Source organism: Myotis myotis, unplaced genomic scaffold (genome assembly GCF_014108235.1).
Source record: "Myotis myotis isolate mMyoMyo1 unplaced genomic scaffold, mMyoMyo1.p scaffold_m19_p_17, whole genome shotgun sequence".
Taxonomy (NCBI): Eukaryota; Metazoa; Chordata; class Mammalia; order Chiroptera; family Vespertilionidae; genus Myotis; species Myotis myotis.
The window spans coordinates 43,563,027-43,590,795 of record NW_023416321.1 but is presented as its reverse complement, the minus strand read 5'-3'; the positions used below and the strand labels follow the sequence as shown (position 1 = coordinate 43,590,795).

Below are 27,769 nucleotides of genomic sequence, written 5' to 3'. Positions count from 1 at the left end.
GCACTCTTTCAACTAAACCACCCGATGTCAAGTTAACACAGCTTCCATCTCATCTCCCCACGGAGAGTTTTAGCTTCAGCTTTTTAAAATGTTTTTATTGATTTCAGAGAGAGGAAGGGAGAGGGAGAGATAGAGGAGAGAGAGAGAGAGAGAGAGAGAGAGAGAGAGAGAGAGAGAGAGAGAGAGAGAGAGAATGAGAGAGAATCATCAACTGGCTGCCTGCCTCCAGCATGCCTCCTACCGGGGATCAAGCCCACAACCCAGGCATGTGCCCTGGCTGGGAATTGAACCATGACCTCCTGGTTCATGGGTCTACACTCAACTACTGAGCTGCACCTGCCAGGCTTAGCTATGACTTTTGACTGCTATTGAGTGGATCTCTCTCCAGAGGCATCATTTTGCCATCTTCAAAGCTTCTCCAACTCTACCGCAGGGAGAAAGAGCCATTGGTGAGCAGAGGGCATCCTGAGAAGCAGTGATGGTTGGGAATGAGGAAGCTCTGAAGTTAGGAAGGGAGGAGGCATATGGGGAACCTGAAACACCCCCTGCTGGGGCTCCACAGTCCTTCTGGGGGTTCTACAAGCATTCCCTTGGCTTACCTGCTGCGGGGCTGTGCCGTTGGAAAGGATATCTAACAGATCAGAAGAGGAGAGGAAGTAAAACCTGGGGAAGGCCAGCCTTTTGGTGTCCAGGTACTCCGCCAGGGCCTTCTCACACAGGTACAATCTATGAGCAAACACAGAACTTCCTAACTCAGTCTGCCTAGACCCGTGGTCGGCAAACCATGGCTGGCAAGCCACATGCGGCTCTTTGGCCCCTTGAGTGTGGCTCTTCCACAAAATACCATGTGCGGGTGCACACGTACAGTGCGATTGAAACTTTGTGGCCCATGCGCAGAAGTTGGTATTTTGTGGAAGAGCCGATATTTTGTGGAAGAGCCACACTCAAGGGGCCAAAGAGCCGCATGTGGCTAGCGAGCCTCAGTTTGCCAAGCCGCAGTTTGCTGACCACTGGCTAGACCAGTCATGGGCAAACTACGGCCCGCGGGCCAGATCCAGCCCGTTTGAAATGAATAAAACTAAAAAACAAAAGACCGTACCTTTTTATGTAATGATGTTTACTTTGAATTTATATTAGTTCACACAAACACTCCATCCATGCTTTTGTTCCGGCCCTCCGGTCCAGTTTAAGAACCCATTGTGGCCCTCGAGTCAAAAAGTTTGCCCAACCCTGGACTAGACCCATAGGTCATAGGCATTGCCTCCACGCAGAAACATGCAACACATAGAACACATGTGGAGATCAGCAGGGGCAGTTGCCGACGCCACACTGATCCATTTCCATCAGGATAAACACCTCTCGTTACACCCCGTATTACCCACTGTGCAAGCAAACCAAGGCACACACACAGACACATGCTCGCTCCCTTGGGCGGTTAAATGAAGTGAGGACCTCAGGGACAGAGGGGAGGACCGGCCTCCTCCGTCCTCACCAAGGGGCAGCAAGCAGCCTTCACCTGCTCTGAATGTCTTCCAGCCTCTCGTAAAGCCCTGGCTTGTTGGTGGCTTCCACTACATTTGGAGTTTTCTGAGCATCATAAGCGAGCTCTTTAAAGTCCATGTCGATGCCCTTAAATCTTTCAGAATCCTGCAAATAAAAACAGGGAGACAATGAACTCCCACTCCCCTCCATGCTAAGAAGCCCCCTTACGTAGCGAGTCAGAACGAAAACCTGTTTCTAGGCTGTCCTAAGACTCCAAGAAGGCAATACCTTTAGCTTAAGCCTGGAGCTCACAAACATTTTGGTCTTAATATTCCCTTACACTGTAAAACAATTGTTGGAGTACAAAGAGTTGAACCTCTTTGTAAGTAGACAATTATAGCCATCAATATATCCTCTACATTAGAAGCTATAAAAATTTTGAAGTTGAAAAATTTTAAAAATATGTGTTAATTCATTTAAAAAGTAACAATATTAATCTTATTAGTTACCATAATAACACGTATTTGTCTAAAATAATATTTGCCAGCCAAGCTGGTGTGGCTCAGTGGTTGAGCATCAGTGCATGAACCAAGAGGTCCCCAGTTCAATTCCCAGTCAGGGCACATGCCCAGGTTGTGGGTTCGATCCCCAGGGGGTAGGGGGGCATGCAGGAGGCAGCCAATCAATATCTCTCTCTCATTGATGTTTCTATCTCTCTCTCCCTTTCCCTTCCTCTCTGAAATCAATAAAAACATATTAAAAAATAAAATAATATTTTCCAAACAAAATAACTCAGAGAAAGAAGTAGCATTGTTTTACTTCTTCAAATCTCTTTTGTGTCAGGTCTAACTCAGAACACGACCAGACTCTCCCGTCTGCTTCTGCATTCGGTCTGTTGTGACAGCTCATGTCACACGGCTCCTGGAAAGCCCACCTGCCCGCTCATGGAGGAATGAGCATAAAAACCCAATAAATACACTTTAGCTTGTTATTAAGGTAGGTTTGGCCTTGAGGATCTCCTGAGAAGGTCTCAGCGACCCCTCAGGGGCCACTGAACCACCCTTTGAGAGCTGCTGGCATTAAACAATAATTCCTAAGTCAGGTAGATAGTGAACCCAATAGTTTTTTCTGGGTCCATGCAGAAGTTTTGTACTATAACCAAGGTAAGTTTTTCCTCAGCAAATGTAATGTCAAAATTAAATAGATACCATTGTTTCACCCAAACACCCACACCCTCACAGGGTTGCTGAAATGACTGAGACAATAATATATGATATGCAAAGCAATTTATCCCAATACCTGGCACCTGCTTACGGCTGTGGTATTATTATTGCATACAAACAACCATAATGGTGTATACGATGTGTACTATTTCAATTAACTTCCTGCAGTAGGCATCAGTATTAGTCCCAATTGGCATGTGAGGAAACTAGGGAAGAGAGAGGCTAAGTAACTTGCCCAGGCCCTGCAAGTGGGAGCATGAGGACTCGAGCCCACCCTGGTGGCCTGTCCGCTCCAGACCTCTGCATCCACACCTCTCTCCTAAGAAGGTTTACCAACCAGAGGGCAGGGTTGAGTAAATCATGATTCCTCAATGAGATATTTCACTCCAATTAAAGATGACAAAGTATCAAGGGTACAGACGTATTGGAAATATCCAGCATAAATGTTTGAATAAAAAGAGCTGGATAAAAAGTATAGTTATGCCAAGAACAATTATGTAAAACTATGTACATACATGAACAAAAGTTGGGAAATACTCATAATTGAATGTAATTAGCTACTAGTCAGAGTGTAAGATTATGACTGATTTTGTTGTTTTGAAATTGCCTCTGTTGTTGCATTGCTAATACAAAGAAAATGAATGTATATTTACATATTTTAACACCAACCTGTGTTGAGAAGTTAATGATGCTAATTCTTTATTATGTGTAATTGCAAGTTCTCGAATGCTCCCTATAAAGTCTACAGAAGTCTCCACCTGTGTCCTTACCTTCTAATGAGACCTGCTCCTCCTCCATCATGGGCATTGGAGGGAAAAAGTCTGGCTTGCTCAGTTTGGCTGAATTACAATGGCTCTAACAGAATTGTTACTTCTCTGTTGCCTTTCATTCCAAATGTACAACCTTTAATCTGCATTATTACATTGCATATGCTTTTGTGGGATGAGTTGGAAACATATAACGTTTTAATGAAATGTGCTTTAACTTTCAAGCAAGACCTGAACTACATGTTACATTTTGGAATCAAACTGATTTGTAAGCAAAGAACTTTCTGTGCTGAAGAGATAGAGAAAAAGGCCACAAAAAATAAAAAACGTTGTAAATGAATTAGAGCCCACTGAGCGGGGGGCGGGATAATGGCACAATAATTAGGACAAGAGGCAATCAACCTCAGGGAAGGGAGAAATGAGAACACGTTTTAGAGAAATTCATCGCTCACTATTTAGCTGAAGACAGGTATTTAGCATCTGGCGCAGACATGGGGTTTGCAGAATGGCTCACTGCTGAGAAGTAGCTGGAGTTTGCCAGCAAAGCAAGTCCCCTGCTAGTCTAGACCTGCATTGTAATGACCTGCGGGGAGACCCATGAGCAGCTCATCCCAGATGGCAGTACTAATATTTCTCCCCTTTCTTGTATTTACTTTTTAAAAACCAAGTTCTCCTCTCTTTCCCCACCCGTCTATGAACAAACTGATAGCGTGTGTTTCACCTTCTCCCTTTTTTCTGCCTGACTTGTCAGGTCATGTTTGTTGGAGACGCCTTTGAGTGAAGCCATGGTGAGTGGCAGAGAAGGGAAGGTCTAGGCCAGTGATGGCGAACCTTTTGAGCTCGGCGTGTCAGCATTTTGAAAAACCCTAACTTAACTCTGGTGCCGTGTCACATATAGAAATTTTTTGATATCTGCAACCATAGTAAAACAAAGATTTATATTTTTTATATTTATTTTATATATTTAAATGCCATTTAACAAAGAAAAATCAACCAAAAAAATTAGTGTCATAGGTTCGCCATCACTAGTCTAGGCCCTAGGGCAGTGGTCGGCAAACTGCGGCTCGCGAGCCACATGCAGCTCTTTGGCCCCTTGAGTGTGGCTCTTCGACAAAATACCAACTTCTGTGCATGGGCCACGAAGTTTCAATTGCACTGTACGTGTGCGCCCGCATGTGGTATTTTGTGGAAGAGCCACACTCAAGGGGCCAAAGAGCCGCATGTGGCTTGCCAGCCACAGTTTGCCGACCACGGCCCTAGAGGATGCAGGGACTGGGCACTCTTCCCTTGGCTCAGGTAAGGAAACAAGCAGCATTCCCTGAGCAGGTACCTGGGGCAGCTGAGCCCGGATGTCTTCGGAGCCAATGAATATACTTTCCAGGTGGGACCATGTCCGTTGCACATCAAACCACGCGGAGATGACAGCGTCCGCCGTGGACAGCTTCTTCTGCCAGCCCGACACTTCCTCCAGGAAAAAGGCTATGTACTTGGACATCATCAGGTTCTGAAGTTGGACTTGGTTATCCTCCAAAACCTCGATGAGGTCCTCATCTGAACGCAGCAGAGGGACGCTGGTCCGCAGGTGGGGCTCGTACTGGAACTCCATGCCGGCCCACGTGGCCTGCAGCTCCTTTAAGGTCTTCTCCATACCCATCTCCTTCACAGCTCTGTCCACGATGCCCTGGACCTCGTCCTCAAAGTGGTGCAACTGGAGCTGCAGAAGCTGCGCCAGGGTGGTGCCCTCGCCCATGGTGAAGCTCACGCCCGTGGCCCGCATCAGCTGCCTCCAGTGCCGCTCCCGGATGGCCGGGTTCTGCAGCTCAGCCACTGCCCTCAGGGAGGTCAGCGTGTTCAACACCATGCTCTCCAGGCCAGTGAATGCATCCCAGGCCCTGACCTCCTTGTCGAGGTTCCGCAGGTACCTGGCAAGCCTTTTGCACTCCAAGTCCATAGCCTCCACGTTGATGCTCTTCCATGGGGTGGCCTTCCAGGCATGGATGTTGGAGGTCACCATGACAACCGTGTCCCAGAGTTCCTTCAGCTGGCAGATCTCCCTCCGGCACTGCTTCAGCTGCCTGTAGTCAGGAACGTTGACCTCAAACAAGCTGGCAGAATCGGAGATGGAGGCCATGGCGGATTCCATCTGCTGGAGCTCCATGTGCCTGGCATCCAGGCTTTGATGAGGGTCGGTGCTATCAAACCTACAAAACATAATGTGTTCGCTTTGTAAGTGTGGCAGACAGGCCCCCATTTCCTAGAATCCCCAAAGTAACACCAGCTTACATCTTTAAACGCTTCGGATTTTAGCAAAGAGCAGTGACTTCCACCAAAGCCTGGGAAGAAAGGACATTCAGGGAGGTTGGAATAGGCTAGGCATAACCAGTTGCGGGAAAGGCAATTTAAGAGGAATATCACGCATGGATCTTTTCTTCACGTGGAGAAGGTAAAAATACTCTCATCCTCTGCTTTACCAACTTCCCCATCCAGGGGTAGAGGGGGAATACCCCTTTGTCCAGCCCATTAGCCTCCCCACGGTTGGCTTCCACATCACTTGACGAGCATTGTCTTGTACTGTAGGTGCTGTAAAGCCAGATTCCTTCTGGGAGCTACAAGCGTAGGCAGTCCTTCAGTGACAGCGCTGGCCCTCAGAAGTCCAGCCCGGACCCCACCTGGCATTGCTCCTTCTGGGGCAGTGGCTCTCAGTCTAGTAGGATTTTCAGAGCAGATCTCCTGGAAACTTTAGATGATTGCCAGGCTCAGGCTGCTCCCCAGTCCAATTAAACCAGAATCTTCGGGTGCGGGACCCAGGAAAGGGGTATTTTTCAAACTCCTCATGTGGTTCCAATGTGCCAGGTTGCTGTCATTGTCTGACAACCTGCCCCACCTTCAGGCAACAGCACCTCCGAGTTTGAGAACCACTTGAACCAAGGCCCATACAGTCACTGTGTGTCTCAAGTCCCTCTGCCAAGCTGTCCTTGATCTGCCCCTTCACCCTTCTCTGGCCTGCTCCCTCCACATCCAGGGGCAGCCTCTGGATCAGAACTTGACTTCTGTAAGCAGATACTTAGCTCTACAGTTTCAGTTCACATTTCCTCATCCTCTTCTCTCCGGTGCTTATGGCACACATCCACTGCTGCTGACCCTCACCTGTGTTAACCTACTTTATGCTGCCCCCCAGTATAGCACCAGAATAGCACCTACCCCAGCATCAGAACTTTCCATGCAAAGGAACCCACAAGGGCAGATGACACTGCCTTGGTCAGGAGAGCCCAGAACCCATGTGTTCAAGGAGCCTCTCATTTTCCTCCCTTAACCTCGCTTTAACCCTTTCTGACCTCAGGCTTTCTTGGTTCCGTGTGGCTGGAGGGCTAGATATTGGGGATACCATGACTTCAGGGTGAATATTATGTTCCTCTACAATCAGAATAGGGCGTCATCAGGTACATCATGAAGGTGAAGTTGAGAGGAATGAGTGACTAGGATTGGGCATGTTAGTTGGTGAGGTATAGAGGAGAGGCAAAAAGGAAGAGAATGACATATGAACTCTTTTTTTTGCACTGCCTCTTCTTTCAGATGTCTTTGGAAATATTTGACTGGAGAAGATGGAAAATAATCCTAATTAAAGCCATTTACCTGAACTGCTCACCACATAAGCCTAATGATCATGGAACACAGTAACAGTTATGCATACCATTAAATTAGTGTCAGGGTAACTTTGATCCTTCCTATCTTTGATTCCCACTTGTTCAAATACTTTGTGGCCTGTGTGCTTTGATTGTGGATTTACATCTTACAAGAATGAGATTCAACATCATTGTACATCTTCACTATTCTCTGGCTCCCAAGTGTTTCAGAACGAAACACAAGGTTGGAGTCCCCAAAGTTTAGGGGCCCTATGTTTGTATAGGCAAGGCGCTCACTGCCGTATAAGAGCAGTAGAAAAAGACCTAGAAGAAAAGAAAGGTAAATCCTCATGGCATGGGGTCCAGCAGGAACCATCCCCAGGCATAAATGCCCTTCTGCTTATTCTTCATCTGCAAAGACTAACTGTTGGAGAGTGTACGTTCTGCTTTTTATCTCAACTAGAATAGTCCTAAAAAGTAAACTTAGCCCTAAGCGGTTTGGCTCAGTGGACAGAGCATCGGCCTGGGGACTGAAGGGTCCCAGGTTCGATTCCAGTCAAGGGCATGTACCTTGGTTGCGGGCACATCCCCAGTGGGGAGTGTACAGGAGGCAGCTGATCGATGTTTCTCTCTCATCGATGTTTCTGGCTCTCTATCCCTCTCCCTTCCTCTCTGTAAAAAATAAAAAAAATATATTAAAAAATTATTTTTAAAAAAGGAAACTTAGCCTCTTAGTGTTAATACAAAAATCTATCAGACAAAACTCCAGAAGCCCACATTTTGTTTAATTTATTAATGGACTATAATTCAGGAATAATTTATTAGTAAGATATGATTCAAGTGTTTGGGGGTATACGCAGAAGATAATAAACAATCTTGCTAGCCACTCTTTCCTCAGCACATATGAAATTCTTAATCAATATTGGTTCCTTAAATATTCATAAGAGGTGATCATTTGTCGAACCTATTCCAAACTTCATCAGCCCTGTGGCATAATTTTTGTTTACAGTTTAAATTTGTGGACAATCATTTCCTGTAGATGAGCACACATACAAATCAATTTGGCCTAAGGAGTGAAAGGAACCTCTAGACATGGGGGCAGGTAACCCTCTTCCCATTTCAAAACTCTAGTGCAAATTGTCAGGATACTCGTAGACCTGATTAATGTGCCTAATAAACTTGAAGCAGTTCTACAAACCCTGAGGGAGCCATACAGTATAAGAACAAGAAAGTAATAGGAGGGGAAAGGGTGTAGTAAGTCTTTGAAATTAAAATAATAATGCAAAAGTATTTTAATATAAAAGAGAAATGCCTAGAAAGTCTGGATGCATAAAATTATAATTAAGAGAAATGGAACTATGGTGCTCATGCGTGTGATCTTAGAAAAGTGATTGATTCGGTGTGACCGGGATATGGGCACAGGGAGAGAGGGAGTGGAATAAGTGACTTAATTCTTGGGAAGCTAGCAGTTGGTAAATGTTCATCTCAGTACCATACCTGCATATACAGTGAATGATAACCCACCTCTGCTTGATACTCCAGAGGTTATCATAAAACTCCACATATCCGATCTGAATTTGTGATCTTTCAGTTCTTCTCATTCTGTGCCCCCCTCACCCCCACCCCTCACCGTCTCAGTGAGCAGTAAAACAATACCTTCTGCTTACTTGTACAAAATGAAAGGTGGAGAATTATGCTGGACTCTCCTCCCTATTTATCTCCCATACTCAGTTAATCCTACTGCTTCTCCCTCCCCAATCTCTCTCTCATCTGCTCTTCCATGGAGCACCTGGCCTGTTTCACCCTAATCTATTCTCAACAGCCATCAGAGCATGGTATTTAGACTCCTAAGTGGCTGATCATGAACAAAATCTGGGCACATGGACCCCTCCATTCTCATCTCCCACTTCCTGTGTTCCAGCCATACACGCAGGCAGTTCTCCAGCTATTCCCTGCATCTTCACTCTTCTGTGCCTTTGTATATTCTGCTGCCTTTGCCCAGAATATCCTCCCTCCCTCCACCTCTTTTCTCTAAATGGCTAATTTTCATTTACCTATGGCTCAAGCACTGTCTTCTACAGGAAGTGTGAATTGCCTCCTCAGTGGGGGTTCAAGTTGGCACCCAATGGACATGTCAAATTACCCATTTTTGAAATTGTCCCTGAGGCTGGAAGTCTCAGAGGTCAGGGAATGTGTATTTTCTTAAAACCCTACCACTTACATCATGTTTTGCTAACTCCACTGTTAAGACCAGAACCGCTTCTGCTCTATGGAAGCCTGAATCATGTGAATGAGCCAGATTAACTGGAAGAACAGGACCAGATGAACTAATGACAGGTCTCAGGATTTCAATACGTCTCTGGGAGATTTAATGACTAATACAGCTCTTTTCTCTAGCTATCAAAGAGACAGCAGACACTGTGCAAGCAAGATGGGGCCCTTCTTTCCTCGTGTCTGCTGCACTGGGCTATTTGGAAGCCTTGCTTTCTCTGGTTATCATGTAGAGCAACACCCAGTGAGAGAGTGTCTCCAAGAATGCTCTCCCAACTGTTCACAGAATCTGGTTGCCAGCCAGGTGGAGAATTATGCTAGACTCTCCTTTCTATCTCCCATACTCAGTCAATCCTGCTGATTCTCCCTCCCCAATCTCTCTCTAATCGCTCTTCCAGCGGAAAACACGAATGGCCTCCATTGAGCTGGAGCTCATCGGGATCAAATACTTTGGCTTAGAAACCCCTGGGTTACTTGGCGTTGATGTGGGTAAAAAGATTGTATGTCATGGCATCATTTCTTAAGGCCAGGAAGACCTTGCTCAAGGTCAGGAAGACTAAAGAAGTGAATGCAGCTAGAAGCATGAATGAAGCATTCCTTTCACTCAAAAAGGGAAGCGTTAGTCTCCAATTTTAAAATTTGTGGAAAGTTCCTGAATCTGAGTATGATGATTTAGCCAATTGCTGTGTTGTGAGAGAGCTCAGCTAAGAATATGCTGAGACAGCTTAGAGTTCAGCACTAAAGGAGGTAGTAAAACTTGACTTGAACATGAAGAACCTCAACCCAAGCAACCTGACTTCACCCAGCACCTGTCAGACTGCAAGCGCTTAATGAGACACTCACTTTCCTTTTTCTCTTCAAAGACAAGCTCAGTGTGAGCTTAACCCTCAATTGACTCAGGAGCAGAAACTTGCATTCACAGAGGAATGGACCAGGGTCTGCATTTTAGAAATTTGTAAAGGACCTAAAAGTGAAGGAGCCAGAATTATACTCATTTGCCACACTCAGTACTTTAAAAATTTTAAACACACAAATTCACAAACATCAAACTCAGAAACCAAACAAAACATGAGCTGAGCCCTAACCGGTTTGGCTCAGTGGCTAGAGAGAGTCGGCCTGTGGACCAAAGAGTCCCGGATTCAATTCTGGTCAAGGGCACATACTTCAGTTGCAGGCTCCTCCCTGGCCTGGGCCCTGGTCGGGGGCCTGCAGGAGGCAACCAATTAATGTATTTTTTTCACATTGATGTTTCTCTCTGTCTTTCCCTCTCTCCTCCACTCTCTCTGAAAATCAATGGGAAAATATCCTCGGGTGAGGATTAAAAAAGAAAAAAAAAAAACATGAGCTGACACCCACTAAGATTCCCTTCAGCAACAAATCTACAATTCTGCTCTAGTCCTGATGGCTTTCTTGACAAGAAGAGAAATACATCAGAATTGCGGCAGCGTCTGGTTTCCCACACTGCTGTGAGCAGTTCTTTTCAAAGGCTTCTTTTGCAAAGATGCATCTGCATGTCAAATTAACAGATGTGAATTTGGAAAACCCAGCAAAGAGTAGCGATGTCCTCAGAGGCAGCAGATACAAGTGCTAAGAAAGAGAGAACAATGCAGCTAGCAAATGAAGAAACAACACCAGCTGATCGATACGCACATTTGAGGTAACAACGAAGAAGATTTCCAACAGACATGCAAAAGCACACCAGCAAACGAGGCGCTGTTTCCTCTCAAGCAGTCTCAGAAGTCTGTTTGGGAAGATAGTTCACCAAACATCTTTAGAATTTCTTTCTTAAAATTTTCTTTAGAGACAGCTGATGCAGAAAAAAAAAATTGTGTCATTCTTTTTAAGGCTGCCACAGTCAGTGTGATTGCTGCTACCATGAAGCAGGAGGACCCAGCGTGGTAACCAGTTTTGCCATCAGCTCTGGCTCTGCACCATCAGTGTTGGATTTCGAAGCTTCTACCGTATGCCAAAGGGGAGTCAACACAACGTGCCTCAGACACACTGAAAAGGCCCGGAAGGAGCACCACGAATGTTCCGAGCAATGGATGCTTCTTGGGAACAAGGGCATAGCTCCTGAGGCAATTACTCCCAAGGATACTCACGTGTTTGGGGCCACGTGCCCTGGCAAGACTGCTTAAAGCAGTGGTTCTCATCCTTGGCTGCACATTAGAATCACCTGGGAATCTTTTTAAAATCCTGATTTCTGGGCCTCATCCTCCGGAAATTCTGTTTCTTTGTTACTAATGTTTTGGCCCCGCCCCATAACAAAGAAACAGAATTTCCGGAGGATGAGGCCCAGAAATCAGGATTTTAAAAAGATTCCCGGTGATTCTAATGTGCAGCCAAGGTTTGAGAACCACTGAACCAGTTACTCCCCTAGGGCAGCAGTTGCAAACTTGGCTGCACATTGGAATCACTTGGGGGGCGTCACCAAGTACTGATGGGCCGTAGGAAGGCTGGGCATTGGGAGTTCTAATGCCCCCAGGTGGCTCTGATGGGCAGCTCACGGCAGCACACTGCTTCATAGACCAGGTTGTATATTTCACGTGTGTCCTTCCCTGCTTCCTAACATACTCATCCTGTTCTCTGTAGTCACAAGTATAATGTTGGGGAGGCAGTAGCTGCTTAATAAATGTTTGATGAATAAATAATAGGATTAAGTAGGTCCTCACTGCCAGGTTGGATGATCCATGATCCAGTTTGCCTGAGATAGAGGGGCTTCCCTGGATGTGTGACCTTCAGGGTTAAACCGGAAGAGTTCGAGGAAAACCAGGATGGCTGGTCACCCTGGTGGCAGGCTCAGAGCAAAGATTAACAACCTTCTGAGGTGAATGTTATTCTTAACCCCATTTAACAGATGAGGAAACGGAAGCAGGGAGATGTTGAGTAGCTCCCTGACATGCACAGTAAGTTGTCGACGTGAGATTAGACGTCTAACTGAGCAGCCTGAAGCCAAAGCCCATGCACATAACCACTGTGCTAAACGTCCTTCCAATAAAGTTGTGGGTGTTTTGTTTGTTTTTTTATGTTAACCTGTGTCTATCAGCATTGCATTTCCGTGGGTAAGTAACCCTTAAAAATGAAAACGTTTCTTCCTCCTTACGTAGGGCATCTTCAGTTTGGCAACATCCAAGCTTGTCCCTCCCAACCTAGAGGGAGAGCCAGAAAGCAGCTCAGCGGGACAGGAAGAAACCCTGGAGCCGAGGTGAGGGGACAGTGCCCGCTTCACCAGCAACACAGGAACACCCAGAACCGCAGACACAGGACCTTAAGAACCAGCAGGCACAGACCATCCAGAACCGCAGGCACAGACCATCCAGAACCACAGGCACAGGACCATAAGAACTGGCAGACACAGGATCATCCAGAACCAGCTGACACAGGACCTTAAGAACCAGCAGGCACAGACCATCCAGAACCACAGGCACAGGACCATAAGAACTGGCAGACACAGGATCATCCAGAACCAGCTGACACAGGATCATAAGAACCAGCAGGCACAGGACCATCCAGAACCAACAACACGGGACCATCCAGAACCAGCAGACACAGGGCTGTCCAGACCAGTGTGTTCTTCTGGTTGGAGCCCCAGGTGCTGACAGTGGGCAAGACAGAGCCCAGATGGACAGCTTCACCAAGGGAAGATGTGTGTGTGCGCGCGCACATGTGAGTGGACTGCCCATCCTATAGTTGTTCTGTTTATATGAAGAGCCCTAATTACAAGTAGGGGGTGTCTGAGAGAATGCACACCCCAAAGTAAATCTTTTACCTCAAATCCTTCCTCCAAAATGCCTTCCAAAATTATTTTAAATTCTATCAGCCTTTTTTTTTTTTTTTTTTTAAACCAAAAGGAGTCTGTGAGAACTTAGAATACTAACAGTTTAGTAAAATCCTAGAAACTTTTAGTTCCAACCACTATAGATCTACCATACAATCCAGCAATTCCACTTCTGGGTATATAACCAAAGGAAATGAAAACCGGATTTCAATGAGATATAATCACTCCCATGTTTATCAAAGCATTATCACAATAGCCAAGATAAGGGAACAGCCTGAAGGCCCATCAGTGGAGGCATGGACAAAAAGATGTGAAGCATATACATAATAGAATATTATTCAGCAACGAGCAAGAGGGATATCCTCCCATCTGCAACAACACGATGGACCTTTAGCACATAGTACTGAGCTAAGTCATAGAAAGACAAGTATTGTATGAGAATAACATGGTGGTTACCAGGTGATGGGAGTGGCAGTAAGAGTACATTGAAGGGTACAAACTTGTAACAACTAGTCAATAAGCCATAGAAACGAATGCACAATATAATGAATCTATATATATAAAAACCTAAGTGACCGGACGGCTGAATGATTAGTTGATCGGTCGCTATGATGCACACTAAACACCTGGGGGCAGACGCTCAATGCAGGAGCTGACCCCTGGTGGTCAGTGTGCTCCCACAGTGGAAGCGCTGCTCAGCTGACCAATGGGCGCCTGATGCAGGGCTCATGGCTGGCGAGTGCTGCTGTGGTGGCGCGAGCCTTTCCCAATTGAGACTGACTGGGCGTGATCCCGTGGAAGGTGCAGTGGGGCCAGGATGAGCGGGAGTGGCAGGTGGCATTAGACTGCCAGTTTTGGCCGAATCCCCATAGATTCTAGAGGTCATGCTGGGCCTCTAGAATCTACCTATAATAATAAAAGCGTAATATGCAAATTGACCAAATGGCTGAACAGCAGAACAACCATCCAGATGTCTTTCCAGATGACCTTCTGGATGACCTTCTGAATGAAGCTGGGGCTGCGCCACGGCTGCAAGGGCTGAAGCAGCTGGGGCTGCAAAGGCCTACTCTTGCATGCATTTCATGCACAGGGCCTCTAGTATCCTATCTAATAAAAGAGAAACATGGTAATTGGCATACAACCGCTACCCTTCCCATTGGCTAATCAGCGAGATATGCAAATTAACTGCCAGCCAAGATGGCGGCCGGCAGCCAGGCAACTTGAAACTAACATGAGGCTTGCTTGCTTCAGTGACGGAGGAAACCAACGTTCCCCGCCAGCCTTGCCGGCCTCTGAGCCTGCAGTTTCAAACATTGTAACAAATATAGAAGCTAAACAAAACCCCAGAAACCTGCTTTCAGCGAGCCGGGATCTCAGAGCTGGAGTTATACATTGTTTCAATTATAGAACCGAAACAAACCAGATACCTGCTTTCAGGAGTGGAGGCCTAAGAGCTGGAGCCTTAGAGCTAAAGCTGGCCCAGAATAAAAAAGAAAAAGAATAAAAGGAGCGGTTGGGAGCTTCTATCACCCGCCAGCCTGAAAACAGCCCTCAGCCCCTCACCCAGACTGGCCAGGCACCCCAGTGGGGACCCCCACCCTGAAGGGTGTGTGACCAGCTGCAAACAGCCATCATCCCCTCACCCAGGCTGGCCAGGCACCCCAGTGGGGACCCCCACCCTGATCCAGGACACCCTTCAGGGCAAACCAGCCAGCCCCCACACGTGTACCAGGCCTCTATCCTATATAGTAAAAGGGTAATATGCCTCCCGGCACCGGGATCAGCGTGACCGGGGGCAGCGCCCAAAGTCCCTGATCGCCCTGCGGCTCTGTGTGTGACAGGGGGCGGGGCCACAACCTCCCTATCGGCCCTGCTCTGTTCGTGACAGGGGAAGGCGCCCCAACCCCCTGATCAGTCCTGCTCTGTGCCTGATAGGGGGGAGATCCCCAACCCCCTGATCGCCCTGTGGCTCTGTGTGTGACAGGGTGCGGCGCCCCAACCCCCTGATCAGCCCTGCTGTGTGTGTGACAGGGTGTGGTGCCCCAAACCACCCCCCCCCCCACGGGCCCTGCTCTGTGTGTGACGGGGTAGGGCCATAACCTCCCCATCGGCCCTTCCCTGAGTGTGACAGGGGGTGGCACCGCAACCTCCCCATCGACCCTGCCTTGAGTGTGATGGGGGTGGTGCCCCAACCCCCCAATCAGCCATACCCTGAGCGTGACTGAGGGTGGCATCGCAACCTCCTGATCCGCCCTGCTCTGTGCATGACAGGGGTGGCGCCCCAACTCCCCAATCGGCCCTGCTCTGAGCCTGACCAGGGGCTGCATCTAGGGATTGGGCCTGCCCTCTGCCACCCGGGAACAGGCCTAAGCCAGCAGGGGGTTATCTCCCGAGTTGTCCCAGACTGCGAGAGGGCACAGGCCGGGCTGAGGGACACCCCCCCACCCCCCGAGTGCACAAATTTTTGTGCACCGGGCCTCTAGTATATATATATAAGCCTAAGCAACCGAACCACCAAATGGCTGGAATGACCAGTCGCTATGATGCACACTGACCACCAGGGGGCAGATGCTCAACACAGGAGCTACCTTCTGGTGGTCAGTGTGCTCCCACAGTGGGAGTGCCACTCAGCTGAGACCCAACCCAGAGGCCCACAGTCCGGTGGCAGCCACTCCCTCCCTCAGTAGTCCTGCAGGTCCAATCTCCAGAGAATGAGCCAGGCACAGACTGACCAGTGCCACCATCATGATCCCAACAGCACTGCCAGCCTCCTGGAAGTTGGCCTCGGGCACCACAGCTACTTCCTCTCCCTAGATGCTTTGCAAGGAAGAAACAATATAAAAACAGCCTCCAGGTGGCTCCCAACAACTGGTGCGAAAGTCAGTGGGATGGATCCGGATGTCGAGCCAGCAAGGGCATCCCACCACCTGCCCAGAGGGCTGATCAGGTCCCGGCCACCTCTCCCCGCTTGGGACCCTACCCGTGCACGAATTCATGCACCGGGCCTCTAGTAGACAATAATACTGCACTATAATTCTGCAGTGTGATAAACATTGCTACATTGGCAAGCATATCACTATATGTAAATGTATCAAAGTAACACACTGTACTTGTAAACTTACCAAATGGTACATGTCAGATTTATGTTTTAAAAAACCTCTAGTAATTTTACCACAGTAAATCCCTTTCTAGACCTGGAGAAACAGAAGGTTCTAGCCTTTTTTTTTTTGAACAGCCCTTGGCCATCTCACTCAGGCCATGATAGAACTGCCCACATCAGCACCATGTTCTAACCTACGGAACTCAATGGGAGGGAAGACGGGTGACTAGTGTCCATATCCTAAGAGAACAGGCAAACGCAATGCAGAGATCCTCAGTGACTCCGAGATCGCCATGTTTAAAGGAAAAGAGGCAGTGGCGGCAACCTGGGGCCGTACCTGAAGGGCGCCTCTCTGTGGAATCGCTCCCAGAACTGCTGCTGCTCAGCCTCGAAGGCGGTGCACCTCTGCCGGAGAAGGGCCACCTCGCTGGCCTGCAGGGGGGCCACGTGCTGCCGCACAGTAATGGCCAACTTTTTTATGTTGTTCCACTTCTCAGGCAGCTCCTGCAAAGGAGACGTCAGTGTGCTCAGACCCACCTGGTGCTCCCCTCCCCACAGTCCCAAAGCGGAGCAGTACCCAGGGTCCTCATCTCTGCTGCAGTGCCAGGGCCAACGTCCCGGTGCCACGACCGTTCTCAACCCCCCTGCCTTGGCGTGTCTCCCGGGTTGCCTGCTCTTCTGACTATCACCTACTTCCCACTCAATACCGTTCTTCTTGTTCCTCTTGACCTAACCTCTAACCTGGAAATCCGTGCCCTTTTCTCTACTTTCAGGAGTGCTGCGCTATTTTCTATGTTCTCCATTTCTACTTCCAACATCTTAATGTTTCTTAGACCTGCTTTTTTTTCCCGCTGAATCAAAAAGTTGGCTCATCCCTAATTCTAGTAAAAACAGCAACCCAAAACACTTATCTACATCAATTCTCCCACACCACTGCAGCATCATATTGTTTCAAATTTATTGAGTTTCATGTATGTGCTAGACATTACACATACATGACACATATAGTCCAAAACATGGACCTTGGGTTGTCAGCAAGCCCTGATTTTCATTTCCTTAAACCCACTTCACCCCACTCTGAAATCTTGGAACTTTCCCTCTATTTCTTTTATTAGGAAAACATAAACTTAGCACCGACCTCCAGCTGCTTAAACACCGTTTCCGGCAACTCTTGTTCATAGGTCTTCAGCAATTCAATGGTTTGCTTTAAGGGCTCAAACATCTCGTCAGTGCTGCTCTGCCGTTCTTTAAGAGCCATAAGGTGTTGCATAATCTCGACCAGTCCGTTGGAATCTCCTTTTTCGACTTTCTTGAGCAAGCTGCCCTCACTATTTTTTATAAACACGTCAAGGTCTGCCAAGCTAAGCAAAACAGACGAACATCAGGAGCCATTTTCCTTCCACTCCTCAAAAGGAAGTTTTATGTATTTCCCCAACAATAATAGTTTTTTGTTTTTTTTATGGAAAGCTTTGCATGAGCCCAGCACTGGGCACTGTCTACCAGTATATCGTGATGCTAAGAGTCAGCCCTATTCAGAAGTGTTAGTCATGAGAGACAAGGCTGAGACCTCTGTTCTGGAAGAGACTCACATGACACATTAGTGGGACAACTGATGAAATATAAACAGTTGCTAATTCTACAGCAACATTAACTTCCTGCTTTGGATAATAGAAATGTTATCATTTGGGAAAGCTGAGTGAAGGTGAAGGTAAAAGAGAACTCGGTGTTATTTTTGCAAGATTTTTGGAAATCTGAAATTATTTCAAAGTGAAAAGTTTAAGATTTGAAAATTAAAAAATACTGTGGCCTCTAAAATTGTACACATTTGTGTTTGATTCTGACACAAGATGGCCAAATCATTTAGCATCTCCGAATTTCAGTTTCCCCTGCTATAAGATTGGAAAGATCATTTCTGTCTCATGGGATATTGTGAGAATTAAATGAAATTTATTCTTTAATTCAAAACCATTTATTTATTGAGCATCTATTATGAGCATGCTTCTAGGTCCTGAGGATAGAATGATAAACAAGATAAACAAAGGCTCTGCCCTTACAAAGCTTACTTTCTAGTGGGAACGTAAAGAGGAAACAATAAATTGTATAGTTTCACATGATGATGAGTGCTATGAGACAGAAACTCAGACTAGGACCACTTTCCATGGAGCTGTCAGTGAAGGCTTCCTTCCTAAGGGGATATGTAAGTGAAAATGTAAATGATGTGAAGGAGTGAGCCACAGAAGGAAGTGGGAGAAGAGCTTTGCAGATAGAGGGGGCAGCATGAGTGAAGGCATGAGAACTCTGAGTAGGGGAAGGACATGCCTTGGTTTATGTTTTCTGAAGGACGTGTAGCTGGAGGAGAGCAGGTTTTATTGGAGGTGGTAGTAATGATGATAGTGGTAGTGGTATTGGTGATGCGGATAGGAGAACAGAGGGCATTTTTAGGGACTATAGTCAGTGTCCAGGTGACAGGAGATTTGGCTTCAACTTGCATGGTGGACATCAGGAGTGGTCAGAGTCAAGATAATTTTGCATGCAGAACCAACAGGACCCACTGAAGGATTGGAGGAAAGGTGTGAGGGAGGGAATGAGAAAAATCCATAATGACTCTGGCAATGGGGCAATAAATGATGATGCCATTTAAATATATAGGAAAGAATTGTGGAAGACTAGATTTTTTTGGAGGGAGAGAAATAAGTTTTAAACATGTTTGGTTTGAGATGACAGTTGAATGTAATTCTAGAGTTCCTGAGAGGTAGGGCTGAAAATATAAATTTGGTAGTTACCAGCACACGGATGGATTAACATGTTGGGTTAGAGATCATATAGCATAGAATGTAGATAGAGAAGAAAGTTCAGGATTGAGGTTTCAGGAATTTTAATATTTTTAGGTCTAGAAGAGGAGATGAGTTCCACTGTGGAGACCAAGAAAGCAAAGGTTTAGAAGGAAACAAGAAATGTAAGGTATCTTGAGAGTCAGAGAAAGAATCTGCTTGGGAAAGAGGGAGTGATCAGTTGTGCTGAATCCTCCTGAGCAGAATAAGTAAGATGATGATGGATCATTACCACAGGACACGGCCATATGAGAGTCATCAGTGATCTCGACAAGAGTGGTTTCAGTGGAGAGGTCTAGCAAGGAGGCCTGACTGCAGAGTAAGTGGAGAATTGTCAGCTTCTGTTTCAAGCTGTCTGGTATACACAATAAGATGGATAACCCTTCTGCTAAAACAATTAAAATGCTGAAGCAAATATTTTAAAATCATTTAAAAACGCATCACTAAGGTGGCATGAAATTAAGGAATCTCTAGAGGCTCAAAATGTAGTGAAAGCGAGAACTAAGCAAGATTCAAGGCTGGATTTCATGTGATCATTTCTACGGAACCCTGGAAATCTTGAACTAGTTTGATTGCTTTGTGCTATGTGAGGAAAAGGTGATTAAGCCTCATACCCACACAAGGTGAAGGAACTAATAGGAAGCTGCATATAAAATTGCAATACAATAAGGTGAACAAGGAATAAACATGCTGCACAAAAGTATGGAAACTTGCCTGCCTTAATCTGGGCACTAGGTAGACCCCTGGGAAAGTTAAAGTACGAAGGGGTTGGAAGAGTCCCTTGATGACTAGCAGAAAGAAATATAAATCCTTTCTGGAGGAATGACAGTAGAATTCAGTCCTCAAAAGAGTTCCACAGACAATATTCCAAGGAACTTTTTTTTAATACATTTTATTGATTTTTTACAGAGAGGAAAGGAGAGGGACAGAGAGAAACATCGATGAGAGAGAAACATCGATCAGCTGCCTCCTGCACGCCCTCCACTGGGGATGTGCCCGCAACCAAGGTACATGCCCTTGACCGGAATCGAACCTGGGACCCTTCAGTCCGCAGGCCGACGCTCCATCCACTGAGCCAAACCGGTTCTGGCTCCAAGGAACATTTTTACAATCAAAAGTCACAAAATATACAAGGAAGGAAGTCACCATGAGTAGAAGGCAGCAGAAACAGCAACATTAAACCTGTTAAGATTTCAGATATTAGAATTCAAATGCAGGATATAAAATAACAATATTTAATATATTTAAAGGACAGGAAAAAAAAGTACTCTTGCTTAAGCACCTTGCTTTATCATTCCTGACCCACATAGCAGGCGAAAGTGCTTTCCCTGCATTTTCTCGGACATCAATTCAGGACTGACTAAGACAAAGGACTTCATCCTTTTAAGCACAATATATCAGCTTAGGCAGAAATGGTTTCCTTAGGAATCACCCTCCACCAGCCTAGATAAGCTCTTCCAGTCTCAGTAGTCAGAGCCCCTGCCCTAACCCAGCTCTAAGTTCAAGCATAAATTCAACATAGTCTCAAAGTCAGGTTTGGAGGCAATTTGAGAGGTTCTTCAAATATGCCCAGAACCTTTCTATTGAATGATAGATTATAGAAATGACAAAATTAATTTAGATGAATAACATAAAAATGATGGCCTATGATGGCATTACTTTGTGAAGAGAAGCATAGGAAAAGCTCTGAATATGTGTTTTAGCAAAGGAAAAATGATTGCACTGTGCTATGATAATGGACAAGTCCAGGATAAAGAAGGTAACTATTTTCTGTAGGCCTTTATGTGAACTTCATCTATGGCAAGAAGAAACAAACCATTTTTAAGTTGATGAATCAGAATTTGTCTTTATTAGAGGGTATCCTCTAATAAATATATAATAAAAGTTAAAAAATGGATAAATGAAAGTGAAGCCTTAAAACTAGAGCAAAGAACAAGAGGGTATAAATATGAGCAAGCAAAATTATAAAATAGCCAAATAGAAGACCAAAAATTGGAGAGTATAATTAACATTTAAAGCTTATTGAGTGGATTAAACAGAAGAGTTAGACAAAGCTGAAAGAGTGAGCTAACTGCTCTATTATAAAAATGGAGGAGTTATCCAAACTGCAATGCAGTAAGTCAAATAATGGAAAAGTATGGAAACTGTTAGAAGACACAGAAGACAGTGAAAAAAGTCTCACATAAGAATAATACGCGCTCCAGAATACACAGATAATGGGCAAGAAGCAATCTTTGAGGAGATCCTGGCTGAGAATATTTTTGAATTGTTGAAAGACACCAAATGTAAAGCCCAACAAATTCCAGGTAGAATCAATATAAAGAAACCCTCACATAGGCACTGCAATATGAAACTGCAGGACAAGAAAGGGACAAAACAAATCTTAAAATTAGCTTCATAGCAAAGACAGATTTCTCCATAGAAGAAGAAAAAAGACACCATAAATAAATAAATAAGTAAATAAATAAATATCATTAGACGATAGCAAAATGGAAGGCAGGACACAGTGCATTTATATTTTCAATAGACTCACAATAAATGCCTGGTATCCTAGAATTTTTCTTCCAAAAACCCATGTTTTTTCAAGAAATTGGGCAAAATATATACATCCTCAGACAAAGAAAGAATGAGAGGCACCCAGATATATGAGCCTGCTGCACTGATCTGGCGCCCTGGATGGCTGGCTCCATCACCTTGATGTGGCGCACCTGGCCCTGCCGCTGTGACCTGATGCCCCTGGACAACCGGACCCTCCACTTTGTGCCTGGCCCCATAGTTGACACCTGACACCCCTGGATACATAGACCTGCCACTGAGTCCCAGTGCACCTGACCCGGTGCCCTGGAAGACCAGACCCACTAAAATGAGGAGACAAAGAAACAATCCCCAAATGAAAGAAAAGGGGGAATTGGCAGAAAAGGAACTAAATGAAATGGAGGTAAGCAATTTATTGGATATAGAGTTCAAAGTAATAGTTACAAGGATGCTCAAACAACTCAGTGAGAACTACAAGCAACTTAATGAGAACTATAAGGAACTTAGTGAGAGCTTTATGAGTATGGAAAAAATATGTAGAAACCATGAATAAGAATCAATTGGAAATGAAAAATGACATAGCTGAAATAAGAATACCCTGGAAGGAATTAACAGTAGATCAGAAGAAACTGAGGACCAAGTCAGTGACTTAGAAGACAAGGTAGAAGAAAATGCCCAATGAGAGCAGCAATTAGAAAACATTTCAAAAAAGCAGATGGATAGTTTAAGGGAGCTTTGGGACAACATGAAATGTAACAACATCTACATCATAGAGGTACAAGGAGAAGAACCTGAGCAAGAAATAGAGAACCTGTTAGAAGAGAGAATGATAGAAAATTTCCCTAACCTGGTGAAGGAAAAAGTCACTCAAGTTCAGAAAGCACAGAGTCACAATCAAAATGAACCCCCCCCCCCAAAAAAAAAAACCCATATCTAAACACATCATAATTAAAATGGCAAACATTAAAGATAAAGACAAGGAAAGAATCTTAAAAGCAGCAAGAGAGAGACAGAAAGTTACCTACAAGGGAGTTCCCATTAGACTGTCAGCAGATTTCTCAATAGAAACATTTCAGGCCAGAAGGGTGTGGCATGACATAAACAAAGTAATGAAAAGCAAGGGACTGAATCCAAGACTTCTCTATTCAGCAAGGCTATCATTCAAAATTGAAGGTGAAATACAGAGCTTCTGAGACAAAAAAAAAAAAAAAAAGGCTAAAGGAGTTTATCATCACCAAATCAGCACTATAAGAAATGCTAAAGGGACTGGTATAAGAAGAAGAAATAGAGAAGAGAGGAACATAGTTATAAAGAAAATAATGACCAAAAAAAGTACCTATCTAGAATAATAAAAGCTTAATATGCTAATTAGTCCAGATGGTTGAATAGCAGAAGGACTGTCCGGGCAACCTTCCAGACGAAGCTGGGGCTATGAGGGCCGAGGCCTCTGGTCAATAATAACCTTAAATACAAATGGAGTAAATGCTCCCATCGAAAGACATCAGGTAGCTGAATGGATAAGAAAACATGACCCACGTATATGCTGTCTACAAGAGACCCACCTCAGAATAAAAGACTCACACAGGATGAAAATGAAGGGATGGGAAAAAAAATTCCATGCAAATGGAAATGAAAAAAAGCTTGGGTAGCAATAACCATATATGACAAACAGATTTCAAAATGAAGGCCATAACAAAAGACAATTAAGGTCACTACATAATACTGAAGGGTTTAATACAACAAGAGTATATAACCCTGGTAAACATATATGCATCCAATACAGGACCACCCAAATATAAAAAGAAACCTCTGGAGAACTTTAAGGAAGAGATAGGCAGCAATACACTCATAGTAGAGGACTTTAACACCTCACTGACATTACTGGATAGATCGTCTGGACAAAAATATCAAGTAAACAATGATCCTAAATGACACATTATAGCAGATGGAATTGACATTTACAGAACATTTACCCCCAAAGCTACAGAGTATACATTTTTCTCAAGTGCACATGAGTCATTCTCAAAGATAGACCACATGTTAGGGCACAAACTAAGTCTCTACAAGTCTGAGAAGATTTAAATCATATCAATCATCTTCTCGATCACAATGGCATGAAACTAGAAATGAACTACAATAAAAACACTCAAAAACATTCTCAAACACATGGAGGCTAAATAGCAAGTTATCAGACAATAAATGGGTTCCAATGAGATTAAGGGAGAAGTAAAAAGAACTTCCTGGAAACACATGAAAATGAACACACAACTACACAAAATCTATGAGACACAGCGAAAGCAGTCCTGAGAGCAAAGTTTATAGCAATACAGCCTATGTCAAAAAACAAGGAATTTTTCTAATGAACTATCTAACCCTACAACTTACCTAAAGAATTAGAAAGAGAACAAGAAAAGTCCAGAGTACGTACAAGGAAGGAAATAATAAAGATCAGAGAGGAAATAAACGACAGAGACTAAACACACACACACACACACACACACACACACAGACACACACACACACTACCAGAGGTCAATGAAACCAAGAGCTGGTTCTTTGAAAAGATAAATACAATTGACGAACCTTTAGCCAGATTCATTAAGAAACAAAGAGAGAGGACCCAAATAAATAAAATCAGAAAAGAAAGAGGTAAAGTACAATAGAAGCTGGTACAATATTTGCAAATCAATAGATGTTCTGCTCTCACATGGATGTTTCTCTTTCTCCCTCTCCCTTCCTCTCTGTAAAAAAATCAATAAAATATATTTTTTAAAAAGTTCCTTTTTAAAACAATATTTTTTATTGATTTTTAGAGGGAGAGTAAGGGAGAGGGATAGAGAGTTAGAAACATCAATGAGAGAGAAACATCGATCAGCTGCCTCCTGCACATTCCCTACTGGGGATGTGCCCGCAACTAAGGTACATGCCCTTGGCCAGAATCGAACCTGGGATCCTTGAGTCCGCAGGCAGATGCTCTATCCACTGAGCTAAACCGGTTAGGGCAAAAGGAACTTTTAATAATATACCTCATGTAGCAGGTCTGTAATATAAAAAGATGTAATCAGTAAAGATATCAGTAAATATGTGGATAAATTTAAATAAACATTAAGTGCCGAAAAATAAAGTATGATTTGTGGAGTTCAAATAAAAAATAGAGAACAATTGAAATTACTGGGAATGAGAGAATATAATTTGATGGATGAACAGTTGAGATCAAACTATTCTAAAGTCTTTGTATTGGTTGCGAGCAGAGTTACAATACTGATACATTTATTCCTTTTAAGGGTACTTATTAAAATAGGTATGGTATCCATAAGAACAGTAGACCTAGATGCAAGTTAGCGAAGAAAAAAAATGGAAAAAGAAAAAGGGAAAGAAGAACAATAGAAAGTACATAATAAAATGGTAGAAATTAATCCAAATATAGCAGGATAGAAATTAATAAACAAAATCCTCCAGTTACAATAGAAATAGTAAAGTAGGTAAAACACAAATTCTATGCCAATTACAAAAATATCTCCTAATATAAAGGCACAGAGAGATTGAAAGCCAAAGGATAAAATGAGAAACACCAGGAAAATATACAAATGAAAATGGTTTCATTTCATTAATATAAGACAGAACAGACTTTACTACAAGACATGTAGCTAGTGATAAAGGAGATCTTTAATGTGTCGCTAAAAGTTTTAATTTACCAGGAAGATATAGAAAGTCAACCTCTGTATGCTCATAAAACATAGCCTTAAAAAATATAAAAAAGCGACAGAACTATAAGGAGAAATTCACATCAAAGTGGAAGATTGTTTACACAATTATCTCTGTAATGGATAAATTTAAGCAGACAAAAAAGGCAGTGAGGGTACAGTGGGTTTGAGTAAAACAATGAGTTTGATTACATAGGCATGTATAGAACATTGCATCCAGCAGGCATAGAATGTACATTCTTTCCAACTAAGTGCACAGAACACTTATAAAAGTTGTGCATACTGTAGTATATGAAGGAAGCTTCAAGAAATTTCAGAAGCTTATTATTACATATGTCCCAGTCTCTGACCACAGTACAATTGTTAGAAATTAGTAACAGAAATGAAACTAGAAGGACCCCATTTTTAGAAAGTTAGAAATATATAAATACATTGTAATGAATATTAAAAATTTTATAATAAATTATCATTAAAATATTGAATATTAAGACTTATAATGTCAGTAGAATTGTACTGAGAATGGAATTTATAACTTTAAGAGTTATATTAAAAATAACAAGGAGTGCAACATGAATAAACAAAGCATCCATCTTAAGTCAGCCTAAAGAATAGAAAATAAATCCCACAAATAGAAGGAAATAATAAACATAAAAGAATAAATCACTGAAATAGAAATCAAATTACAACGAAAGCGAATCAATGCATTCATAAAATTGTTTTTGTAAACCTGCACCAAGATTAATGAGGGAAAGAAATCAGAAAGCACAAATAAGATAGAGTAAAACAAAAAGAGGGACATAACCACGGGTGCTGTATTGATTACGAGGTAAGAGATTATCAATTTTATGACAATAACTCAAGGATTTACATGAAATGTATACATTTCTAGACAAACATGACTTACTATATTCCTTAGTATCCTTAACATCCCTGTACCCACTAGAGAAATTGTGGGTAAAAATCTTGCCACAAAGGAAATACCAAGCCCAGATGGCTCAACAGAAGATTTAAATCAAACTCTCAAGGATCAGAGAATCCCAACCTTACACCAACTCTTCTAGAGAATAAACTTATCTTATGAAGCTAGCAGAGCTACAGAGCAAGGTAAAAGATAGTATAAGAAAGGGAAATTGAAGGCCAATCCCATTGCAAACATAGTCGCATCAACACTAAACAAAATGTTTGGAAAGAAAATTCACCAATGGATATATGGGGAAAAGGTAATACTTTGTGTTGGGCTTAGCTCAGTAACGCTAGGCTGGTTTAGTATTAGAAAACAAAAACTGCATTCACCACTTTAACATTTTGATGTGAAAAATATAATTATCTTAATGAAATTAGAAAAAGTACTTGATAAAATGTTGTATCTCTTTATGCTAAATCCTCTTAACAGATTAATAATAGGGAACTTCTTTAATCAGATAAAGAGGATTAGGGACAAGGCAAGGGTACTCATCATCACCACTTTATGCAATATTGGACTGAAAGTCCTAGGCAGTGTGGTTATATAAGAAATAGAGATAAAATACATTTTAAAAAAGACTGAGAAGGAAGATATAAAACCATCATAAATTGATAGATGATGACTAAGTATACAGCAAACCGAAATGAGTACACAGATAAATTATTAGAATTAATAACTTAATTTAGCAAAGCTGTTTGATACAAAATCAAGATACAAAAATCAATTCCATTTCCACAGAAAATATGATTTTAAAATATTATTTATACTAGGGGCTAAAAAATAAAATACCAAGGAATAAATCTTGGCAAAGGCATGAAAATATTTTAAAGGTAACAATTACAAAATTTTATTGAAATACATTTAAAAAGGCTGATAAATAGAGAGGACATGCTCTTGAATAGAAATACTCAATACAATAAAAATGACAATTCTCCTCAAATTGATTTATAGTCACTGCAATCAAAATCCCCACACACTTTTTTCTTTAACAAAACTGATCTTAAAATTTATGTAAAATAGCAAGGGCAAAAATTTATAGACAATCTTAATAAAAATGAATAAGATGGGGACTGGTGCTGCCAGATATCAACATTTATTATTGAGTTACAGTAATTAGGACTGTGTTGTGTTAATGTAGCAATAGACAAGGGGCTACTTACTGTGAAAGACAAAGTTATAAAACTTTCAGGAGAAAATATAGGAGAATATCTTTAGGATCTCAGGGCAAGAAAGGATTTATTTAACAAGGCAAAAGAGAACAACATAAAGGAAAAGATAGACACAGTTGGCTACATTAAAATGAAGAACTGCTCTCAAGATACACCCTAAATGCAATGGAAAGCCAAGCCACATAATGGGAGACTGTAGTTGCAATCTATACAAAGAACAAAGGATTAGATATCGAATATGTAAGTGACTTCTAAATATCAAAGAGGGGAAAATAAAGTCCAATAAAAAGTGGGCAAGAGCTATGAATAGGCACAAAAGGAG

At 43.3% G+C, this 27,769-nt stretch overlaps 1 protein-coding gene across 1 annotated transcript in view; it reads right to left on the bottom strand.

Annotated features, from left to right (window-relative positions):
- DNAH9 (dynein axonemal heavy chain 9) overlaps positions 1 to 27,769 on the bottom strand; it is a 351,242-nt gene that overhangs the window by 257,815 nt on the left and 65,658 nt on the right. The window contains exons 18-22 of the mRNA XM_036342089.1: positions 17,383 to 17,605; positions 16,582 to 16,748; positions 4,803 to 5,673; positions 1,517 to 1,647; positions 600 to 726 (exon numbers count right to left, since the gene is read on the bottom strand). Coding sequence (XP_036197982.1) covers positions 600 to 726; positions 1,517 to 1,647; positions 4,803 to 5,673; positions 16,582 to 16,748; positions 17,383 to 17,605 — 1,519 coding nt within the window. The remainder of the gene's footprint in view (positions 1 to 599; positions 727 to 1,516; positions 1,648 to 4,802; positions 5,674 to 16,581; positions 16,749 to 17,382; positions 17,606 to 27,769) is intronic.